The following is a 20,404-nucleotide window of genomic DNA, read 5'->3' on the forward strand; positions in this document are numbered from 1 at the left end:
TAAGTAAAACTGCTAATACCAAAAAATATTAAATTACACGAGTCTTACTTTATGTAATTATTATTATGTATCTGACTGTAGTAAAAGTATGTAAGTACTGTCCGCACATTAAGTATGAACAGTGAAAACACTCATTATGCTGCAGAGCTGCCCTCATCAGGGTCTATTATATATTATGTATATCACTGAGTTATTATTGATTTATTAACATCTAAACAAAATTTTATTGTGGTGTAAATGGTTGAAACTGATAAAATGTCTACTCCCCTACATCCAGTTGGGAAATGTAATCTATAATAATATATCATATTTTTAGAAATGGTTCACATATGAACTGTACAGCATAAAGTAAATTTGACTTTCAAACACACGTGGTTAAGCGAAAAGCACAATATTACTGATCGAAACTGCATTAGAGTAGAAGTAGAATGTGTCCTAAAATGGAAAATGAAGTACAAGTACCTCACAATTGTACATAAGTACAATTCTTAAAAAAAAAAAAAAAAAAAAAAAAATTATTTAGCTACTCATCATCATTGCAGTATTTTAAAAGTGTATAAATTTCTATTCACCGTGGAAATGGATCCTCCACACTAGTACATGTGGACAGTAGAGCTACCTACATACAGCTCCCTTTGTATGAATATGACAAGTACATCATTTGTTGCCCAACCCATGTCAGTTACAAACAAAGACAGGGAAGGGCACCAGTTTGGACCAGTTTGTTACATCACAGTCACAGAATGAAGAGAAAGGAATGACAGCACTTAAGAAAAGAGCTGCAGGTTTATTGAATCTTTAGAACAGTACAGTAGATATGTTATGACCTTGCATTGGTAGTAAATAGGTACCTTAAGGAGCAGCAGTGTTTGTAATATTCATTTGACAAATGACTGACACATCAAACACATACACTAGGAGAGAGGTGTTCTGACTTCCCACGTAATCACTTGACAATACCTGCAGATCCATCACTTCCATTTCACAATCATTAAAATGGAATCCGGAATATTCAATCAATAATCAAGACCCACAGTACAGTTTAAGAAGGCCATAACTCGGTCTTGGTCCATTTAGGTGAAAATTAGAAAAAAATGAAAACACTGCGCACAAATAAGGTCACTTAAATGAGAGAAAATGGAAGCTTGTAGTTTTAGAAAGCAGGCTGTCAAGGTGATGTGAGAGTAGTACAGAGGAGTGAATCTCGCTGCATTAACGCATTGTGACAAACTCCTCAGATGAGGTGGGGTGAATGGCGACAGTCTTGTCAAAGTCTGCTTTGGTAGCACCCATTTTGATGGCCACAGTGAAGCCCTGCAGCATCTCGTCACAGCCCAGGCCCTGCATGTGCAGACCCACCACCTGGAGGAAAGAGACAATTCAGTCTTGGAAAGTCACTGCAGCTCTTAGTATTTACAAAAGTAAAACACATAAAGCTAAAGTACATTTTCGGTGTTCAAATCAGAATCAGAGTAAGTTTATTGTTCACAGTATGCAGTGTAGCAAAGTTTTGCAGTGTGCAAGATAGTAATCCAAAAAAGATCTAAGCCAAACAAAAAAGATGCAATCCTCAGTAAGACAGTTTCCTACATTTCCCAGGATGACTTTGCAACCTGCAGAGGTTGGGTGGGAACATGCTGACGTCAGCTGTTGTTTATACAGCATGTACAGGCGGAGAAAACAACCGTGATTTCAACACAGTGAGAGCAGGAGAGATAATCCTGGCAAAGGAAAGGCAGGAGATACACCCCACACTCAGACCTGATGCACTGTGTGGGTAAACTGCAATCTGCATTTATCAAACTTCAACATTTGCTGGTAATTGCAGGTTATGAGAGTGTAATGTGTGCTTGCAGGCACTGGGTTCACTTTAAACAGGTGTGTGAAATTACACTAATTATCTTGGGTTCAATGTGTCACTGATGAGAGTGTGCTGATAGGAGTCTACTTCCATAACGCATTAGGCCGTATTAGTTTATCACTGGCATCCACTCGAGTGCCTGGAATCAGGGCTGCTGCAGCCTTGATCCACAGTACACTCTTCCTGGTGAGTTTTTAACCACATCCTACCTTTAAATAAAGGTGTTCTTCTTCTTTAAATTGTTTAGAGATGAGTCATCCATAATGATAAATTCAAGTGCTACTTTTACATTTTTCAGCCAGCATGCTCAAGTCTGCTTCCAGTTAATGTCATTTTTAATGAATAATTATAACTGTAACAGTAATTTAAATGACTTGCATATACATTTTTAAGACAGTAATTTGTCATCTATGAAGTTTTAATAACACTTTTTCACGAGCTGCAGCTGTAACCCAGAGAACAGACGACTCCTACCTTCTCCTCCTTGCCCACACACACCAGCTTCATGATGCACTGACTCTTCCTGCTCGTGATGGCGTGATACATCGGAGTGAAAGACGTCTTGTAGATCTTCACATTCTCCTTTCCTCTCGATTTAATGGCCTCCTCTGTGACCAACACAAAAAGGTTACGCAAGCGAGTAGTTCTACTAAAACTGGGATTAACACAGTATTTACATGAGCTGACACTTTCATCCAGGAGAAGTTACAGGATGAGTTTCAAGAGTCTAACTCTGATTATGAAACTGCCACTCACCTTCTGTGAGGCCCACCGTTCCGATGGGTGGGTGGCTGAACACCACTGTGGGGATAGCAGAGTAGTCCAGCTTGGAGTCCTTCTTGCCCTCAAACAGTCGGTGTGCCAGCTTCCTGCCTGCAGCGATGGCAACTGCCCCAACATGCAACATAACATCAGAGTGCAGCTCTGAATAACAGTGAATGTCCTCAGAAAACATGGCAGGTGCCGAGAAATGATAAAACGCTTCATTCCTTAACTGGAAAAATGAATACAAAGCAGCAGAGCTGTTGCAAGGGGGGGATTTCCAGCACATCTACAGCACTTCCTTACAGGAGGTAAAAACTCCCGCAGGACTTGCAGTGTAAACAGGATTGTGAGATGAACGCATTTGTGAAAAATTATCTCTTAAAACAGCAAATATCTTAACTGGTTGTTGTAAACTGTAACTGAAGAGATTATAGATAAGAGATGGTTTTCACTACTTGGGGGCTGCACCTAAGAACTGTGCAGGAAAATGACACATTTTCATCAATGATTAAGCAATTCCTCCTGCTCACTTTGACTGAAACAGACCTTTTATTTAGTAACTTGTTTAAAGCTGCAGAGGTTTCGTTTTGGTTAAGACATGCTCCTAATGTTCTCTGGAGGTTGAGCCACACCACCACATTTTGTTGAACCTGAGCCACAGCTGAAAAGATTTTTGCTGTTTTCATTTTGTTTATTAATCCATTAACGACTAACAACTATAATCAGTATGTTAAGGAAGTTGTTTTTTGACATTTAGTTTATTTTTTATATTATTGAAAATGACGTTGTTTTGAAGCATTTGATATAGCTCCTTCTAGTATCTGAGACCACACGTAACAGCAACCTGGCAAAAATGTTTTTCCAGTAATTATGACAGCGTTATATTCACTCAAAACCTGCTCTAAATAAAGCCATAATAAATATAGTAATACACAGAGTCTTCACCTGCTCAAAGTTCAACTGAGGATCTCTAGAACTGTCTCTTGTGAATGCACCCATTAACCCCTTTTCACCCTACTAATATATAAATACACTTTTTGGCTAAAAAAAAAAACAAACAAATGCAGAGATACAAAACATGAAAAGAAAACACGACTGAAGCGTTTGTTTAGGAAACAGCCTTCAAACACCCACACTGGCCAAGCTCGAATATAAACAAAACCATTACAGTTTTTAAGCAACATCCATAAAATGGTTTGAGTATTTAGTGCGGCTTCATACCGGGTGTGAGGAGAGCTTTGCCACAAACGTCCCCGACGGCGTAGATCCCTGCTCGGCTGGTGTTCTGAAACTCATCCACAATGATATGGCCTCTTTCGTCTGTATCCACAATCTGCGAACAGAGAGGAAACATTACATTTTAGCATTTTAGTGTTTCTCCTATTTCCTTTGAAGCATCTGAATTACTTTAATAAGGTGTGATAAGGCACAAAGTTCACAAGTGTTCACTGATCACAAGCTGCTGAGCTGCTCTCAGTGTGCAGCTGCAACAGGGACTTCAAATAAGGAGCGAGCAACCCAGAAGAAGAGTTTCACTCGACAGCAAGAAACAACAATGACTCATGCTAGTGCGGAGGCTCGGAGCCTTAAATGTAAACCAGAATACACAGCGAGGGCAGCGTTGTGTTTAACATGATCATGTGTGAACGAAGACCAGGCTGTGCAGACCCTCTCAAACCACGCATGAATAACACTAAGAGGGACAGATCACATCACTTTCCTTCACACTTCCTTCAGTGTGAGTTGCTCTCTGAGTGTTGAACTGCTGCTTTCATATCTGCCTCTCACTTTCCTTCACATTACAGGTTAGACGATAAAAAGAGAAGCCAGAATATGTGGTGACAATAAGGTGCATGTTCAACTTGGACAATCAGGTAGCCCACTCCTCTAACACAAGTCAAAGTACCGTAAGAAGAAGAGCACCTTGACTTAACGGAGAATTAACTGCACCTTTAATCTCTTATTAATTCACCTGACGACCCTGAGCTAACGAGCACTTCACCTGGAACAAACAACACAACAAAGACTGTTATGTGTCAGCCGGCTGCTCGCGTTCCCAGATTATCCCTAATCAGCAACCTCAGATGATCTCATGCCTGCTTTATTTTTGGCTCGTTTTACATAAAGGTGTTAAATGTACCCTGTCATCCAACAGTGTGTTCCTGGCTTCACTTCTTCCACAAAACTGCATTTGACGTGAGTGATTCATGTGTGCTTCAGAAACAAAAGTTAACTGATTCATCTGTAGTGCTGCTGTAATCTACGAGGACAATTAAGCAGCCAGGATGAGGGCGACACAGGGACACAGCTGGACACTAATTAAGTCCCTTTGTGGACGGACAGTAGTGATAAGTTGTAGCCATCTGTCTTAAACGCACTGTCACTGTTATTGATTAACTGTAAAATTAATGGCCTCAGCAAGGACAATAAAGATTATTCTGAAGATTAGTTTGTCTGTCTAAGATCACCGCCTGTTTTTCCACTAATGAGAGATGTTACATGTTGTTTCTGCTGCACATTTCAGCGTCCAGTTTGAAGTAAACATCATAAGGAGGCCGTTGATGAGCACAGCAGACTGTTACCATCTCGCCGATGTTGAGTCCGGAGGTGTTTGGCTGCCTGCCGATGGCCCACAGAAGGCAGTCCACTTCCTGGATGGTTCTGATCTTCTCCTCGTCGTTCTTCTTCTCTGGGTCTTTGGTGACGATCGTCACCTCCAGTCCTTTGTCCATTTTACGCACAGACTTCACCTGAGAATTCTTCCACAGATCTACACCGGAGTTTTGCAGTTCTTTGGTGCAATTTGTGCTTATGAAGTTGTCAAAGTTCCTCAAAACCTACAGAGAGAAGACGAGAGTACATGAAGCACACGTGGCTGCACACTTTCGAGAATCAAGATTTAGTATTTGTGTCGTGATTCTCACTCCTGTCTGTCGAATTACGAGGGATGTTTTGGATCCCAGGGTGGAAAGGATGCCCGCCATCTCCACTGCAATATAACCTGCACCCACAATCACACTGCGCCTGTCAGGAAAACAAAACTTTAATCATAGACACTTTCAAAACGGCAGAAACACTGGAGAGATTATATGACAAGCTCACTTTGGCAGAGTTTCAAGTTCGAAAAAGCCATCACTGGTAATGCCCAGACTTGCCCCTGAAATGATGAAGAAACGCTCGATTTAGTAACTTCATGAAAGTAAATGAACTGCTCAGGCACAACAGTATGCAGTATGATTTACCTGGAACTTCAGCGTCACTCAAAACAGAAGGCTGCCCTCCAGTGGCGATGAGGATGTGAGGCGCCGTATACTTCTTTCCATTGACCTCCACAGTTGGTTCAGGGTCACTTGTAAACCTGGCATGACCATGAATAGTTTGGATTTTGGCCTGAAATGAAGCAGATGTCATTGCGACAGTGTTAAATAAACAGAGCAAGTTAACAGGATTCTTTGAAAAATGCTTAGAAAAGATCTCACAGATCATGACAACAGACGCAATGAAAAAATAAATAGAAATACGAACTTACTTTGTCAAGATTGTTGCGATAGATGCGATTTAGGTGGCTGACGTAAGCGTCCCTTTTGGCCTTGAGAGTTCTGCAAATGCAAGATATGATCAAAAGTAAGAGGTTTGGTGTTTTTTTTTACCTACATTTACATCTTAAGGTGGAGAATCAAAAAAAAAGGAAAGTGAAGATCAACAGATTCATCCCAGCAGAACTTAAAGAGTTAAACCAGGACACAGACAGTAGGTTTGTTATGGGTCATGCAGATACAAACAGTGGCATTAAACTTTTCTGGATAACTGTATTGGAGTAAATATACATATGTATTAACTATGTAACATAATATATTCAGTGATGAGGTAAGATGAAAGTTTGACATTAAAAGTTTAAGTGCACCCGTGTCTCCATACTCCACACTGTAGCCTTCAAAAATGGAAAACTGCTGCACCATGAACCAGAATCTGGCGCCTTATCCACAGATCCAAACTGCCTGCAGCCAAAGCATTTCCTGCAGCTGTAAACAACACTCTGCACGGTCATAAGCACTTGTGTTGCGATGATAATTATAATGAAGTAATGAATGATACTTCTGTTGGCGTATGAAAATATCTGACTATAATCTGTGGTGGATAACATTGCTGCTGAAACCTGTAAGAGATCGACACAAACAACAGACTGTAGGAGAGTTTTATATAAATCTTAACATACTTTTTTCAATGGGCTGCTGCTGGACACACTTTCACATTAATCCACGCATGCACGCATTAAAATGACTCCCCAGCTCGTCGTACATTAATGTTTTTCAGCTCTGAACTAATGTTGCAGGCAGCCACTCCTTCCAGAGGCTTATCTTTCACGGTCACCTGCACTGAACTATGTTGTGCAAAAAGGCAGAGAAGAGGGCTAAAATGAAGCAACAAAAGACGGAACAGATTGAGAAGAAGTGCTACGAAATGGATACGGCTCTGTTACAGGAACAAGTGTGACAGGTTTCAGAGGCTCATTGTAATTTCCCTCCGAGTGGAAAAAGACACCGACAGTTACTGTAACTTACTCCCAGCTGAAGCGAACGTTCCCAACGTCAAAGCCGTAGTCACTGTGGTCGTGGAGATACTCCGCATGAACCGCAGCGTTCCACATAACCTGTGAGGAAAGGTAGAGACGCTGGATTTGACATCTGGTGAATTTTGATGCACATTGACGAATTTTTGCGTCTCAACTTTTTACATCGTGAATGAAGAGAAAACTGTACCTTCTTAGGGACACAGCCGACATTGACCTGAAAGACATTATTAAAGAGCAAATCAGCTCATCTTAAACTTCATCTAATAGCATCCAAGCACACATTTAATTAAAAAGAAACGACTTTACAGTGCAGGAGTCTATTTGCACAGAAATAACTTTTTCTGAAAAATGAGGAGGTGCATCAGCTGAATTTGGCTGATTTCCCTGTTACTGTGTTATTTACATTTATGATATATGAGCCTATTTCCTCATTTCCCAGTAAAATTGTGACATGAATCAGACAAACTGTCAGACCCTTTATGCAATCAGAGACACTGAAGTGGTTTTTATTACAAATCTGCAGCAGTGTCTCACAAACTTCCCCTCTGTTCGATCATCTGAAATCTAAATGTAGTGCAGAACACAACGATATGGTTTCCAACAAATTATTACTGTATGATGCATCTAATCTTCCTCATGTTCCTTGTACTTTTTCTGTGCAGCTTTCTCCACCATGTCCCAGCAGCCGGTCGTCATTTTTACTCGTCACTTTTTCTGAAATGTTAAGACTGTGCTGTCCATTAGATGTCAGCTGCAGGGCGCTTTAAACTTCCAACAATGTTTGTTGCACACAAAAAACTTCCACAAAAGGAGTCCGGAGGCTTCGCCGCGAACCTGGTAACCCACACGCGTGTGAAAGCTGCACAGGCGTCAGTACAGTGACTGTAGTCGGGAGGGATGACAGTGTTTTTTTTATTTTTACTCACGCAGGTACCTCCGAGCTTGTGACTCTCGATCACGGCGGTGGATGCTCCCAGCTCCGACGCCCTCCGAGCGCCGGCCAGACCTCCAGACCCGCCACCGATCACCAGAAAGTCGAAGCGGGTTACCTCGGTCGCTGACGGGTCTGAGGCCATGCTTCGGCGGATCAGTCCGTGTCTGCGAAAAGACGAGAAAATTCGTTTTCGGTGTTTAAACAAGCAGGGTGCTTGCGTCCGGGTTAGCTGTGTTAATATCGCCATAACCAGGAAGCTCGCAGGCGTGTCGGACAAACGGGGAATGGGAGGGTCAAGTGAAAGCCACTGCTGTGTCATTATGAATTGCAACAATGGTGTGTAAATCCCAGAAAGTGTTTTCACAATAGTCATGATGATCCTCACATGAGCTACAGCATGAGGGCTACAATAACAGGTGTAAATCAGAGCTAATTCTGCAACAGGAATTTGATTAAATATAGAGCTGATTTTAAGGCATTTGAGCTGTGAAGCCTCGAGATGACAAATGATAATAAATTAAATCCAGACAGCATCATGGCAGTAAACTGAAACTGTGAACACCCCTCAGTCTAGCTCAGTGTTTGTCAGAAAGATGTTGTATTACTCACCTTGGCAATGGCAGTGACACTGGCACAGTAGGAAGCAGTCTGCAGATTCTTATTAACAACATGTTTTTATGTGTTTTGGGGCATTTTAATCAGATGCGTCCACCGCGCGCCGTTGTTTATCTCTCTCTGGTTACCCTCAGCTGGTGAAGGCCTGTGGATAGACCTCATTATTACATGAACTACAAAAGCTTTATACCACTTCCTGTGTCACTGGGTGAACCCACGGCAATACACACCCGTTTATAGCATCTGTGCGATGAAACGATCTCTTGTACGTCTCTAAAACATCTAAAAATGTTGCCGTTGGCTATTTAAAACCAACATCGCACCAACGAGTACAACATTAATATTGTTGTGGTGGAAGTTGTCATGTTTTAGGGCGTGAATAACGTAGATGCCAATCAAATATTTGCGTGTTTTTTGTAGCAGATTTAGATTCTAGCGTAAATAATCGCGGGACATACAGGAGACATACAGGAGGTTTGCGTGGTATTTCTCCAAGAATAGCACTTACGCTGCACCCAGGTCGCCAGCTGTCAAAAAAAGACAAATAACAACGAGAACTTCTGGTTATTGCTTTCAAAATAAAACCCTGCTCTCATGAAAACATGCATCAAAATATTGTTTTTGAGCATACAAAATGATCACACAAAAATAAAAGGAATATCTAAGCTGTTTTAAATTGAAATATGCGAAAAACTAATTTATTAGAGTTTTATTATTTTTGTTCTACACTATTATTTTGAAGGAAGGAGCAGCCCCTTTCCGGAATCGCTGTATCTCCCGACAGATGGCTACCACCAAGCTAAAGCATAGCGGCTCGGTTGGCCCTGTTGACTAGCGTTAGTATCGCGTCCACAGAAAGGAATTACTCACATAAAACATACAACAGATCAAAACGCAGCGAAACATCGCCCCTTTAAGGTATGTGTGTCTTTTTTGACTCTGTTGCAAATATAAACAGTTGTACGAGTCGTCGTCTTTGCGAACCTCTTGTTGTGTTCAGATGGGGCCTTTTTCTTGTGACCAAGACAGCCCAGGACAACAGTGGGGCATGTAAATACAGATGACTACATTCAGTTTTTTTTATTTTTATGTCGTTTGGCATGTTTCCTACCCGCTATGTGGAAAACAGACGGCTCCGGCCGGAGAAATTACTGCATGAGCTCAGTATGAGGGGGGAGGGGCTTTATGGGCCCGTTTGAATGTCAGCACTGAGCTCTGTAAGACTGATCCACTGACATAACTGTTAAAGCCACTGTTTTTCTCACGTTTTCACAGAGGGGAAACGCCTCAGTTGCCAGTGCATGGTTGCTCCAGGCCTCTCTTCTCTGAGGACTGAACCCTGGACATCAGGTGGACATGGACGTGCACGCCACTGTGTAACTGCTGCCTTTGAATTTGTGGGACCTGCTTCCAGATGACCAGTGGACCAAACCACTCAACATGAAGCCTGTCAGCTATCAAAGCATGCCGTCCTCTGTGAGCGCTGGACATCCGGCTTTGGATCGTGTGTTAAGCACCTCAAACGTGATGCATTGTGAAAAATGCGGATTTGCCACTCCAGACGCTGCGGTGTTCAAGAAGCACATGATTGAGCATACGGGGACGAGGTTTTACTGCTTTTATTGCAACAACGTCTCATTCAGTGAGGCAGAGTTAAATGCTCATCTGAGGCAACACACTGCAAAGTACCCCTTCAAATGTCCTCACTGTGGACAGGGCTATATGAGGAGGCTGTGCCTTGTGAAGCACATTGAGCGTTTGCATAGTAAAGGCATTAGTTATGGACCTGCTAAACCTGGCATGACAAAAATTCCACATGTTCCTGTCTCCAGTGCCTTACCGAGTGTGCCCACTGCTGATCCATCATCACTTCGACCGGTTGTTCGGGTGACTGTACCCACACCGAGTGCACCTGTATACAGACTGGGTAAAGATGAACACAGGGAGAAAACACTGGACACAAATGTATCAAATGCCACCAATGGTAATGCAGAACTTTTGTCCCCTTTGAATGGACTCATTCAGCACAACAGGGCTTTAACAGTCTCTCTTCCAGAGGAAGTAACGATCCCTGCTGGCTGTTTGGTTGAACTTGTCGAGGTGAAAACTGTCAATGGGACAAAGGAGCTGAAGCTGAGGCTCGTATCTCAACAAGAAAACGAGTCTGTGATCAAAGACACAAGGACCACGGTCTCTCAAAACTCTGCACTGGGAAAGCAATTATCGTCCACATTAAATCATCCAAACACAAGTTTAGGGATGTGCACAATTAGCAGGAAACAGTATGAAACAAAGGCTGTGAATGTGGAGCATCCTGCTGTTTTGCCAGTCAGTATTTCCCAAAACCTGCCAAATCAAATCAGCAAAGAGAAGATCACGTTGAAAAGAACATCACAAGAAATAATCAACTTGGAATGTCACACTGTCCTGCCAAACAAGGTTCCCAAAAGCATCCTCAACCCTGTAAGAGAAGGAAATATAGGGATCAAAGTAACACCGAGAGAACCTGTGAACCACAATGCTGCTCTGCCCGTTGTTGCCTCCACCAGGGTTACCAACAGGTTGACTGGCATCCTGAATCCAGAAAACATGGGAAAACGAGTAACTCAGAGAGCACTGGATGAGAGGAAGAGTTTAATTCTGGACCCTTCTAAGACTGTCCCACCAAGGAGGGCAAATGACATAAAAAGCATTCCTCAAGATGTGTCGTTGGCTGTGAAGCTGGAACCCGGGGAGATCCGCCTCAAGAACAGCACTGCTTCAAAAATAAAGACCGAGGCGTTGGGTTCCAGCCAGCAAAGTTTGAAATCACCCTCTCCTTCCTCGATTGTTCCCTTAGCAGCGACTGCCCAAATGAGACCTCCAGCGATATCACTTCGTAAGGATAATGTGGCAAATCCATCTTTTTCAGTCGCCAGGAGTCAACATGAGCTCCCGTCTTTCAAAACACCTGTGCTTTCTAATGGCACCAAGAACTTGGCTTGGAACCAGGGAGTCAGATCCGGCGAGAAAGCCGGAGAGCGGGACGCGCCAGAGCCTGAGGGTTTCCCAGTCATCTCCTCTGTGTTTTCATTAAGTCAGCAACCAGAGGACGTGCAAGGCTCCATTCAGCCACTGGTAATGGCTCTGCGTGGGATAGTAATGGATAAAAGTAACAGCTCTGGAAGTCCAACTCCAAATCACATCAAGATAAAAAGCGCTGAGCAGGTGAAGGAGGTGGCAACGTCTGGGTACAGAGCTCAGGTGGCCACAAAAGACGGGTCCTTCACTCGTGACCTTCTGCTGACCAAACAGACCAGCGAGTCTGTAAAAGCAGAGGAGCACCATAAGGGTATTCAGCACCCTCCTACACCGACCCCCAACCACGCTCATGTCAAGGAGGATGGAAATACCCCTCCGCCAAAAGACGATAGCACACGCAGTCACACACCTGATTCAAAACCTTCAACGGATCAGGAATCTGTTTCTAAAATTGCCGCATATGTAGATGTCTCTGGGACTGCAGAGCCTCTGCAGCAAATGGCAAAAAGTGAACATGACATCTCGTCAAGGTTCCTGACCGTCTCTCTGAAAAGGGTACAAGTAGGTGTGTGGAAAAAAAACAAGAAAGGACTGAAGCTTAGGATATCTAAATATAAGACTCAGGTGCCTATGAGCAGAGTAACTGATTGCACAGTTATTTACCCAATGCCGTTGAAGGTGGATCAACTGGTGAAGCGACCGGGCCCGAACCAGCCTGTGGTGGTGCTCAATCACCCAAAGCCCCGGGCCTCCTTACACGGAGCCAGAGCAGACACTTTAGCAGACACGGGACCCCCTGAGGTGGTTCCAAAGTGCCAAATCTTAAAAATGAGGCTGAGCAAAGTCATGGGGCAGAAGTATGAGGTGATGGGGTGCACTGTCGGAGTCTTTCCATAAATCTATCTGACAACGTATCAATGGACAGTGTACATTTATGAGGAAATATCTAGTATTACAAGCTGTTGACTTAAAACAAAGAAAATATTAGGGCAGTTATTTTCTTTATGGGAGCCTACCATTAAAAAAATGACAGCTTAGTGTCACTGAGCATTGTTATTACACGAATGTTGTTTATATAAGCATGGGATATGGAATATTCAAGTGCAATGCAGTTTGGCTGCTTTGAGTCTGAAACGTGGACCATCTGCTGAAGCTGACTACAGTCAGTGAACACAGATGAAAAGTACTGTTTCAGAAGTTTGAGAAACTGGTTGATCTGTCAGAGTTCAGGCATAAATGCATGCTGTTTACTTAACAAGGACAACATACTGTATTTTTTGTTTGCATCAGTAACGGTTTACTTTTCATCTGGCCCCTCTAAGATAAGGTGCAGTACACCTGAGATGATCAAGTGTATGTGTGCGAACCCACTCGGAATATAAACAAAGCCATGAAGATGCAGAACGTGCACAGTTTTACTGATGGAAAAATCAGCTGAGGGTCTTGAGTAATGATGTATCTGGTTTGTGATGATATTTATGTAACATGTATTTTGTGTAGGTCAAACCTCACACGCAATATTTAGCACACAAATTATACAATGAAAAACGTCTTATTCAAGGAACAAAAATCCTCAGTTTTCTGTTAATACTGGGTGGAACAGAACAGGATCCCCCTGTCGTCCTTTGTTTTATGGTGGCTTCTTGTATGAACCCAGATGCAGCCTTCCAGTTCAGGAGCTGCATCCAGAAAAGTCAATATTTCAAATTGTGTCATTGCAAAAGCTCCTCCAGATTTGGCCTGAGAAGTGCAGCTTTCCACTAGATCGCAGCCAGGTTCATATGCCCAGCACTTTCATCCTTGTTGTGTCAGTTGGTAGCCCAGTGGTGCATTCAGGTACTCTTTGCAAAGTCTTACATTTGAGAAACATTTCATGACCATGTCGTATTTATCACATGGCCATCAGTCACTCTTAATTTGTTGAATGAACTGGACCCATGAGAAAGGTGTAAATAATGTGAGGCACACTCACCATGGTTTGTCAGTGTGGATGTGTTTTATATCACTGGGTGTTGCAGAGAAATTGAAGCTGATGTTTGCCAGATGTCCTTCGTGTGCTGTGTTCTGTAAAATAAACTGTAAACTCGAGCATTACTGTATGGAATATGCCCAACTTTCCCACCAGTATTTACCACTTGGTGATTAACTTGAATGTTTTTAACTTAACTTCTTTGATGAGGAGTGCCTGAATGCACCATTAGTTTTGGTTTCAGTGGGGCTAAGAAAGCTAACGTGAGTATTCCTAATGGTCTGTTGTACAGATGGATATGAAAGATGAATTTAACCAGGATTTGGGGATTATTTTATCATTTTTAATTCCTAATTAATCACAGATATTATGTGATTAACTTATTTGAGGCTACACTCCCAGAAATAAGTGGAACATTGTTACTCTTTGTGCTTTACGGTTTCCTTTCTTTGATGTCATGTCGTCCATGCATTGCCTCTTTGCAGAAGAAGCTGGTGCTCCTGAAACAGTGGTGCAAAACGGAGTGGATAAAAGCAGCCCAAACTGGTTCATTACTGTAAAAGAAAGCCACATACTTGTATTATAATTCTTTTTTTATAAATATTTGATCTTACTGCCATGTTCATACTCAGTGACCGTAGTGAGTCTGGGGCCCTTAAAAACCTGTTAGACTTGTATATTTTTCAAAATCCATCAAAATAACATAAGCAATCTGTCCAAATACTTTTCAGAGCTGTTTTCTCATGACAGCATTACAACACCTGTGTGTTCCTGTTTATAATGTAATCATGATGTATGAGGTGGTAGACCTATGATGAAATTTATAGGTTTTGGTCACCCACAGGTGTTATTGTGTATATACCTATAAATATAAAATGTGATAACTGGTGTTCATACTCAGTAGGGAATGGCTAACGTTCCTCAGCCTCTTCTGCAACAGCAGTTATGTTGTGCTTCACCTTCCTCACACCACTGTGTGTCAAGCTGCCGTGCAGTCTTTATTATATATAATTATTTTAAAGGTGTTTAAAGGTGTGACAGTTCCATCTAAATGTTTTGCTTTGCCTTCCATTCATTCATTTGTGCGACAATTAGTCATGTTCCAGTTAAAACTGTTTTTTGGTTTTCTTCATATTCCGTGGTCATTACTGTGTTTCATGCTTTTATAATAATTGTGTAACTCTAACTTTTTTCTATTAAAACAAAGTAAATGATCACATTTTATATGGCCTATTCCCCTTTGTTCTGTAGAATTGCATTATCATCATAAAACCTTTCTCATACTGTAAACATTACAGGATGACTTGTGTAGTTAGCAACATAAAGTAACTAACAGTACACCTTCAGATTCATTCAATGTCTGTAACTCTGCTTTAGTTACAATTCCATCAACTAGTTGCTTTTTAGCATGCAAAAGCATTTATCAATGCTTTATTATACATCACCATATAAGTATTAGGCCACTAGGGCCAGTATTAAGAGTTTTCCCCCAATAACCTCCTAATTACTGCTTGTTGATAGTAAATAAGGAAGCTTTTGTACATGAATTCTGAATCGTAATGAATACGGCATTAATATGAGCTTTAATGAATCAAGTGGAAAAATTGTACAAATATGCAAGCAAACATTTATCGGTGAATATGTGCACCTTAATATAAAGTGTGACCAAAATAGTTTGGTACTAACAGGGAGACAGTTAGCACACATCACAGGTCCCATCGGACGGTCGGATCGGTCCCATCCGTGGGAAAAAACAAAAAGATAAGAATTACACTTTGGAAGAGCTGTGGAACAAAGACGGCACTGCTGAACAATCAGTCAGCATCACAGGATCCAACCTAGAGAGCTTACAGCTTTTAACACAGACTCTAGCACTAAATCAGCACATTTAGGGATGACCGAGGAAGGCAGCTCTCAGGAGACCTGCCTCTGCCCCCACCACACACACACACACACACACACACACACACACACACACACACACACACACACACACACACACACACACACACACACACACACACACACACATTCCTTCAGGAGAGCTGAGGAGGGAAGACATTTCAACTACAAAGGGTTTCCTATCATTTAAATTATTTTCATGGAGATGCTAGTCCTTTCTTCCAGCTCCACACCAGATAAAGGCATTAAAACCGTCAGGATTGACTGTTAACAGGTCTCAAGAGCCGGATAACACTGACAAGTTGTAAATAGGACATTCCTGGAGCAAACTGACTTTAGACTTAAGACTGCTTCTTTATGGATCCCAATTTGGGAAATTATTTTGTTGCAGTAGCAATTAAACATACAGACAAACACAGAATGTATACAAAAAAAAAGTAACAAAAAATATAAACAGGAGAAATAATAAAAATAGTAAAAAAAACTAAAACTAGTAAAACTAAATATACAGTTATATAATATGTATTAAAATGTATAATATATAGTATAATAATAATAATATTAATATAATAAAAATACAATATAACAGTATTTACATCAAAAAATTGATTGATGATGAATTGATGTAACATCGTTTCAGATGAAAAATAAATGTAAACTGCAGACCGTATGTGCAATATTGCAGTAGTGCAGATAATATGTAAAAGTAATGCGTAAAACACAGAGTTTGTGAAGTTGGTGGATTAACTGTTTAAGTTACTATTGTACAGTGTGATGGCTCGTGGCAGGAATGATTTCCTGAACCAGTCCTTGTGACAGCGGAGCTGGAGCACTCTATTGGAGAAGGAGCTCTGTTGTCTGTCCACGAGGTGGTGAAGAGGATGTTCAGGGTTATCCATAATGTATAACAGTCTGTCCAGTGTCTTCCTCTCCACCACTAGTTTGCAGCCAATAACGGAGCCAGCCTTCCTGATGAGTTTGTTCAGTCTGTTGGTGTCGCCGGCTCCATCCTGTTCCTTCTCAAATCAATCAATCAATCAATCAATCAATCAATCAATCAATCAATCAATCAATCAATCAATCTGTTTTGTGCGTCTGTGTGCTTTCTGTCCTACCACATCAGGATAATGCAAACTATATGTTTGATTCAACTTTGGATGTTCCCACAGCACTGAACTCATAATTTGTATACTGTCAAAGTTTTTCCTGTGCTTCTAGCTTGTAAAATGACAAAACTCTAATCTTAATTCTCATAATTCGCATTTTGTTTCTACCATGGAACGTACTGCCATCCAGAGACTGGTAGTGGTTAGGTTTTTGATGCGTGACATGAGAGAGTTATAATTAGTCGTACTTTCACCAAATCTGCCTTTCCTTGTTTCTTTGTTCTATTAGTTAGTTATACTATTAGATATCATACAGGTTAGGTTCACCACCAAAGCGAGCGAAGGCCTGTTTGCCACAGACACGCCCCGGAGCACTGGAGGATATGTTCCCTGCAGCCTGCGGCAAACACTCAATCTTTCTTTCACCCTTTTTTTAGTTTTCTGTTTTGTCTTCGTTCCTTTTCAGTTCTTCTTTCAGTTTTCTTGTCACTTCATTTTCTCATTTGTCTTTTTCCCGCCTATTGGCGCGTTATTGTAATCTTTTACTCATCATGCTAAACTACATAACTTTTTCAAAGTTAAAGCCGAACTCTTCTTTTCTTTAACCGTTACAGCAATCACGTAATAATATTTTTGTAGATATTTTTGACTGGCCATCGGAAGTGTTTTCAACTTTATTACTAACTGTGAAGTTTTGCCTTACGATCATCAACCTCTTTTGACCAAAATCCTGCAGCCAGCCTCAACCCATCTGTCTGGCTCAAATAGCCACCAAAAGAGCTGCTCCTCTTCTGTTACCGATGCCAAAGGTAACACCGCGGCTCGACTGGCTCTTTCCGTTGGAAGTGCAGATCGGAGAGATGACCGACAGCCGGGGCCCATTTGGGTCAGTTCGGGACAATCCGTCAGCGGAGCACCGCTGGCACAGAAGTAGGCATCCTCCAAGCAAGCAATTCTCATTAGACTCGCTTTGTCATTAATTCAGGAAATTAACACTACATTCGCGTCCCTCATTCTCTTCAAAACTACTTCTCTCTATTGCCAAACTCATTCATTTTATTATCCTGCTATAACTTCGGCTGCACGGTGGCGCAGCAGGTAGTGCGCGTGCCTCACAGCCACAAAGTTGCCGGTTCGATTCCTGGGTCGGGCCTTTCTGTGCATGCATGTTCTTCCCGTGCATGTGTGGGTTCTCTCCGGGCACTCCGGCTTCCTCCCACAGACCAAAAACATGCTCATTAGGTTGATTGGTAACAGTAAAATTGCCCCTAGGTGTGAGTGTGTGTTTGTGGCTGGCGACCGGTCCAGGGTGTACCCCGCCTCTCCAGCAGGCTCCAGCACCCCCCGCAACCTCGAAAGGGATACGCGGTATAGAAGATGGATGGATGGATGGATGCTATAACTTCTTCATTTAGTTGTTTGTATGACATCATATAATATATATATATAATATAATATATACATATAATCCATATCATTCATTATTCATATCCATTCTCATTATCGTGCCAAACTGTTGTTGTCAGACAGTGTCCTTTTGAACTGGAAATAGACGATCACTGTATCGAGGCCTTACGCTTCAGATGATGAGACTGATCTACCATTAATTCATTAATTATTACTAAACAAGCAAAAAAAAAAAAAAATCCCTCTGCTCTGATGAAGGTTGGTGCCCTTTTCTATATTAGCGAGTGCAAACATTAAACACAAAGGTTTAATGACCTAATTCCTCTGCACAGGAATAAAAGAAACAAAATGATGTTTTAATCCACCAGTCTGCGCAGGTGCAGGAGCTCACACGCACAGACCCAATGACCTCTGACCTAAAGGCATGAAGGATGTCGGGAAAGACGGAATTAAAAAAGAACAGCCTCCTCCCACCAACCACAAAGGGAAAACTTTTAGATCATCGACCTTGTTTTTCTCTTCAGATACAGACTGCACCAACCTGGAAATTCATAATCACTTACATTACACAATTGCTACAATCACATATTTTTGGTATATTCTTGTAACTATGCATGTTATTCAAGTGTACTGCGAAGCATAACGGTAACAGAAAGAGAGATGTTTGATACTGTCAGTGTGTCGCAGAATACAATGCGGTCTGTCACTGAGTGGAGCAGGAATGTGTTTGATGTCCACTCCCATGAAGACATCTTTCATTGAGGAGGGCAGACCATTATCAGAAAGCAGCGGAAAGCACCGAAAGTGAGTTGTCTTGACAAGCCAAAGACAAATGGAGCTGGGAGTGTAGTGAGATTAAAACTCCACATTAAGAGAATTTAGAGTTTGTATGACTGAGTGTGATTTTTGTGTCTGATTCAGGATCAGCTCGGCTTATTGGGTACTGTTTGAACATGCACAATAAACCTCATCAGACTGTTTACTGCTGGTCCTTTCTGGAAATTCAAGATATCCAGCAAATTTAGACATCAAGTATTGTTGAAGTTAAGGAAAAACAAGAAATCAGTTTAAGCTTTTCTTAAGTAAATATATGAGATATTTCACTAGGGTTAGAAGCAAGAGTCGCTGAAGCTGTTTCCTTAACTGTCCTGTTGTTCATATGAGTGTGGCCCTCTGAATACATGAATGGATGTTTTGGTCTAATGAATCCCGCTGTTACGAAGGTGCTGGTGTTAATTAATTAGTAAATATTACAATTTCCTTGATATGTCACATTGACGACAGAGTGAGTCCAGTTTGCGAGCACGTAGCCGTCAAGCATTCCCTGTTAAGTCGGAGGCCATGGAAAATTATGAAAGTGGAAAATTTATGGCGCACAGGCCTCAGACTAACCCAATACTCCTTACATTTTATGATAGGGCCTGGAAGTTTTTGGTACAGAGCACTGTGAAGTCAAGAACAAAGCTGAACTAAAATGTACATTAATTGATGTCTTACGTCTGATAAACCTGATAGAATGTGAGGTTTTGAGATGCAGAATGAAAGATGCATGGACACAAACTTTCCCCCCTGTGTGCAACTACAGTTCCCAGTCAGTGGTGTCAAAGCAGTGGTGATCTTGGTGATCTCCTCACATACCATGGTTACAGGTATGTAGGCAGGGAGCAGATGAACCAGGTGGTGATCAGCAGCCCAGTGGGGGGAGGGGTGAAGAACTGTAATTGTCCTTTGTGTTAGCATACAGTAGGTTCAAGGTTCTATTGTTTCTGGTATGCCATTTAACATTTTGGGTGAAGGTGGGCCGAGTGGAGGACAGGGAAGCATGATTGAAGTCTCCAGAGGTGAGGGTTTGGGGGTGCAGTGTCTGCAGCTTTGAAACCAAAGTGTGAAGGAGCTTACAGGCTGCTGCCGATGGGGGGTGTACACATCGCAATAACATGTGAGAACTCCCTCCAGAGGTATATGGCCAAATGCTAGCAGCTAGCAGCTCTGTAAACCTACCACTTTGAATATATAAGTTAGTTTCACCCCATTTTCCAGTATGTTAACATAAAACAGTGTGGATTTTTTCACTCAAATTCTGAATTTATACATGATAATGAGTTTCCGCCTGTAGCCTATTGAAAAATATATTTGTTTTCCCCTCACTGAATCAAACAATGCGGGATTCTTTGACTGCACTGTGTTTTTGAAGCTTCTGCAGGTTTTCTAAGAGCTTCTGCACATACATCAACAATAATCCATTGTTCTT

The 20,404-nt window shown here is 41.7% G+C and overlaps 2 protein-coding genes across 4 annotated transcripts; one reads left to right on the plus strand and one right to left on the minus strand.

Moving 5' to 3' along the window:
• Nucleotides 1-752: 752 nt before the first annotated feature.
• Nucleotides 753-9,132, minus strand: gsr (glutathione reductase). Of its 3 annotated transcripts, XM_070962893.1 has the most exons (14): nt 8,979-9,132; nt 8,743-8,893; nt 8,126-8,297; nt 7,387-7,413; nt 7,189-7,277; nt 6,156-6,225; nt 5,869-6,016; nt 5,729-5,783; nt 5,551-5,650; nt 5,209-5,463; nt 3,848-3,959; nt 2,618-2,749; nt 2,336-2,469; nt 753-1,362 (listed from the first exon to the last, which is right to left on the minus strand). In XM_070962893.1, the coding sequence occupies exons 2-14, from the start codon at nt 8,802-8,804 to the stop codon at nt 1,213-1,215; spliced, it is 1,506 nt and encodes a 501-aa protein (XP_070818994.1). In that variant the 5' UTR covers nt 8,805-8,893; nt 8,979-9,132; the 3' UTR covers nt 753-1,212. The 3 variants fall into 3 exon arrangements, with proteins under 3 accessions (XP_070818994.1, XP_070818995.1, XP_070818993.1); XM_070962894.1 differs by lacking the exon at nt 8,979-9,132 and having other exon boundaries at nt 8,134-8,297; nt 8,743-8,923; XM_070962892.1 differs by lacking the exons at nt 8,743-8,893; nt 8,979-9,132 and having other exon boundaries at nt 8,126-8,452.
• A 388-nt stretch (nt 9,133-9,520) lies between these two features.
• On the plus strand, nt 9,521-14,961 carry LOC139331666 (zinc finger protein 518B). Its single transcript, XM_070963279.1, has 2 exons — nt 9,521-9,666; nt 10,024-14,961. The coding sequence occupies exon 2, from the start codon at nt 10,189-10,191 to the stop codon at nt 12,664-12,666; it is 2,478 nt and encodes an 825-aa protein (XP_070819380.1). The 5' UTR covers nt 9,521-9,666; nt 10,024-10,188; the 3' UTR covers nt 12,667-14,961.
• The last annotated feature ends 5,443 nt before the right edge of the window (nt 14,962-20,404 follow it).

This window comes from Chaetodon trifascialis, chromosome 5 (genome assembly GCF_039877785.1).
Source record: "Chaetodon trifascialis isolate fChaTrf1 chromosome 5, fChaTrf1.hap1, whole genome shotgun sequence".
NCBI lineage: Eukaryota > Metazoa > Chordata > Actinopteri > Chaetodontiformes > Chaetodontidae > Chaetodon > Chaetodon trifascialis.

Coding starts and splice junctions, on each gene's coding strand:
- gsr (XM_070962892.1), bottom strand. CDS start 8,452: ATGACACAGCAGTGGCTTTCACTTGACCCTCCCATTCCCCGTTTGTCC. Junction 6,226..7,188: donor AACGTTCGCTTCAGCTGGGA/GTAAGTTACAGT, acceptor TTGCATTTGCAG/AACTCTCAAGGCCAAAAGGG. Junction 5,651..5,728: donor GAACTTGAAACTCTGCCAAA/GTGAGCTTGTCA, acceptor TTTTCCTGACAG/GCGCAGTGTGATTGTGGGTG.
- LOC139331666 (XM_070963279.1), top strand. CDS start 10,189: ATGAAGCCTGTCAGCTATCAAAGCATGCCGTCCTCTGTGAGCGCTGGA.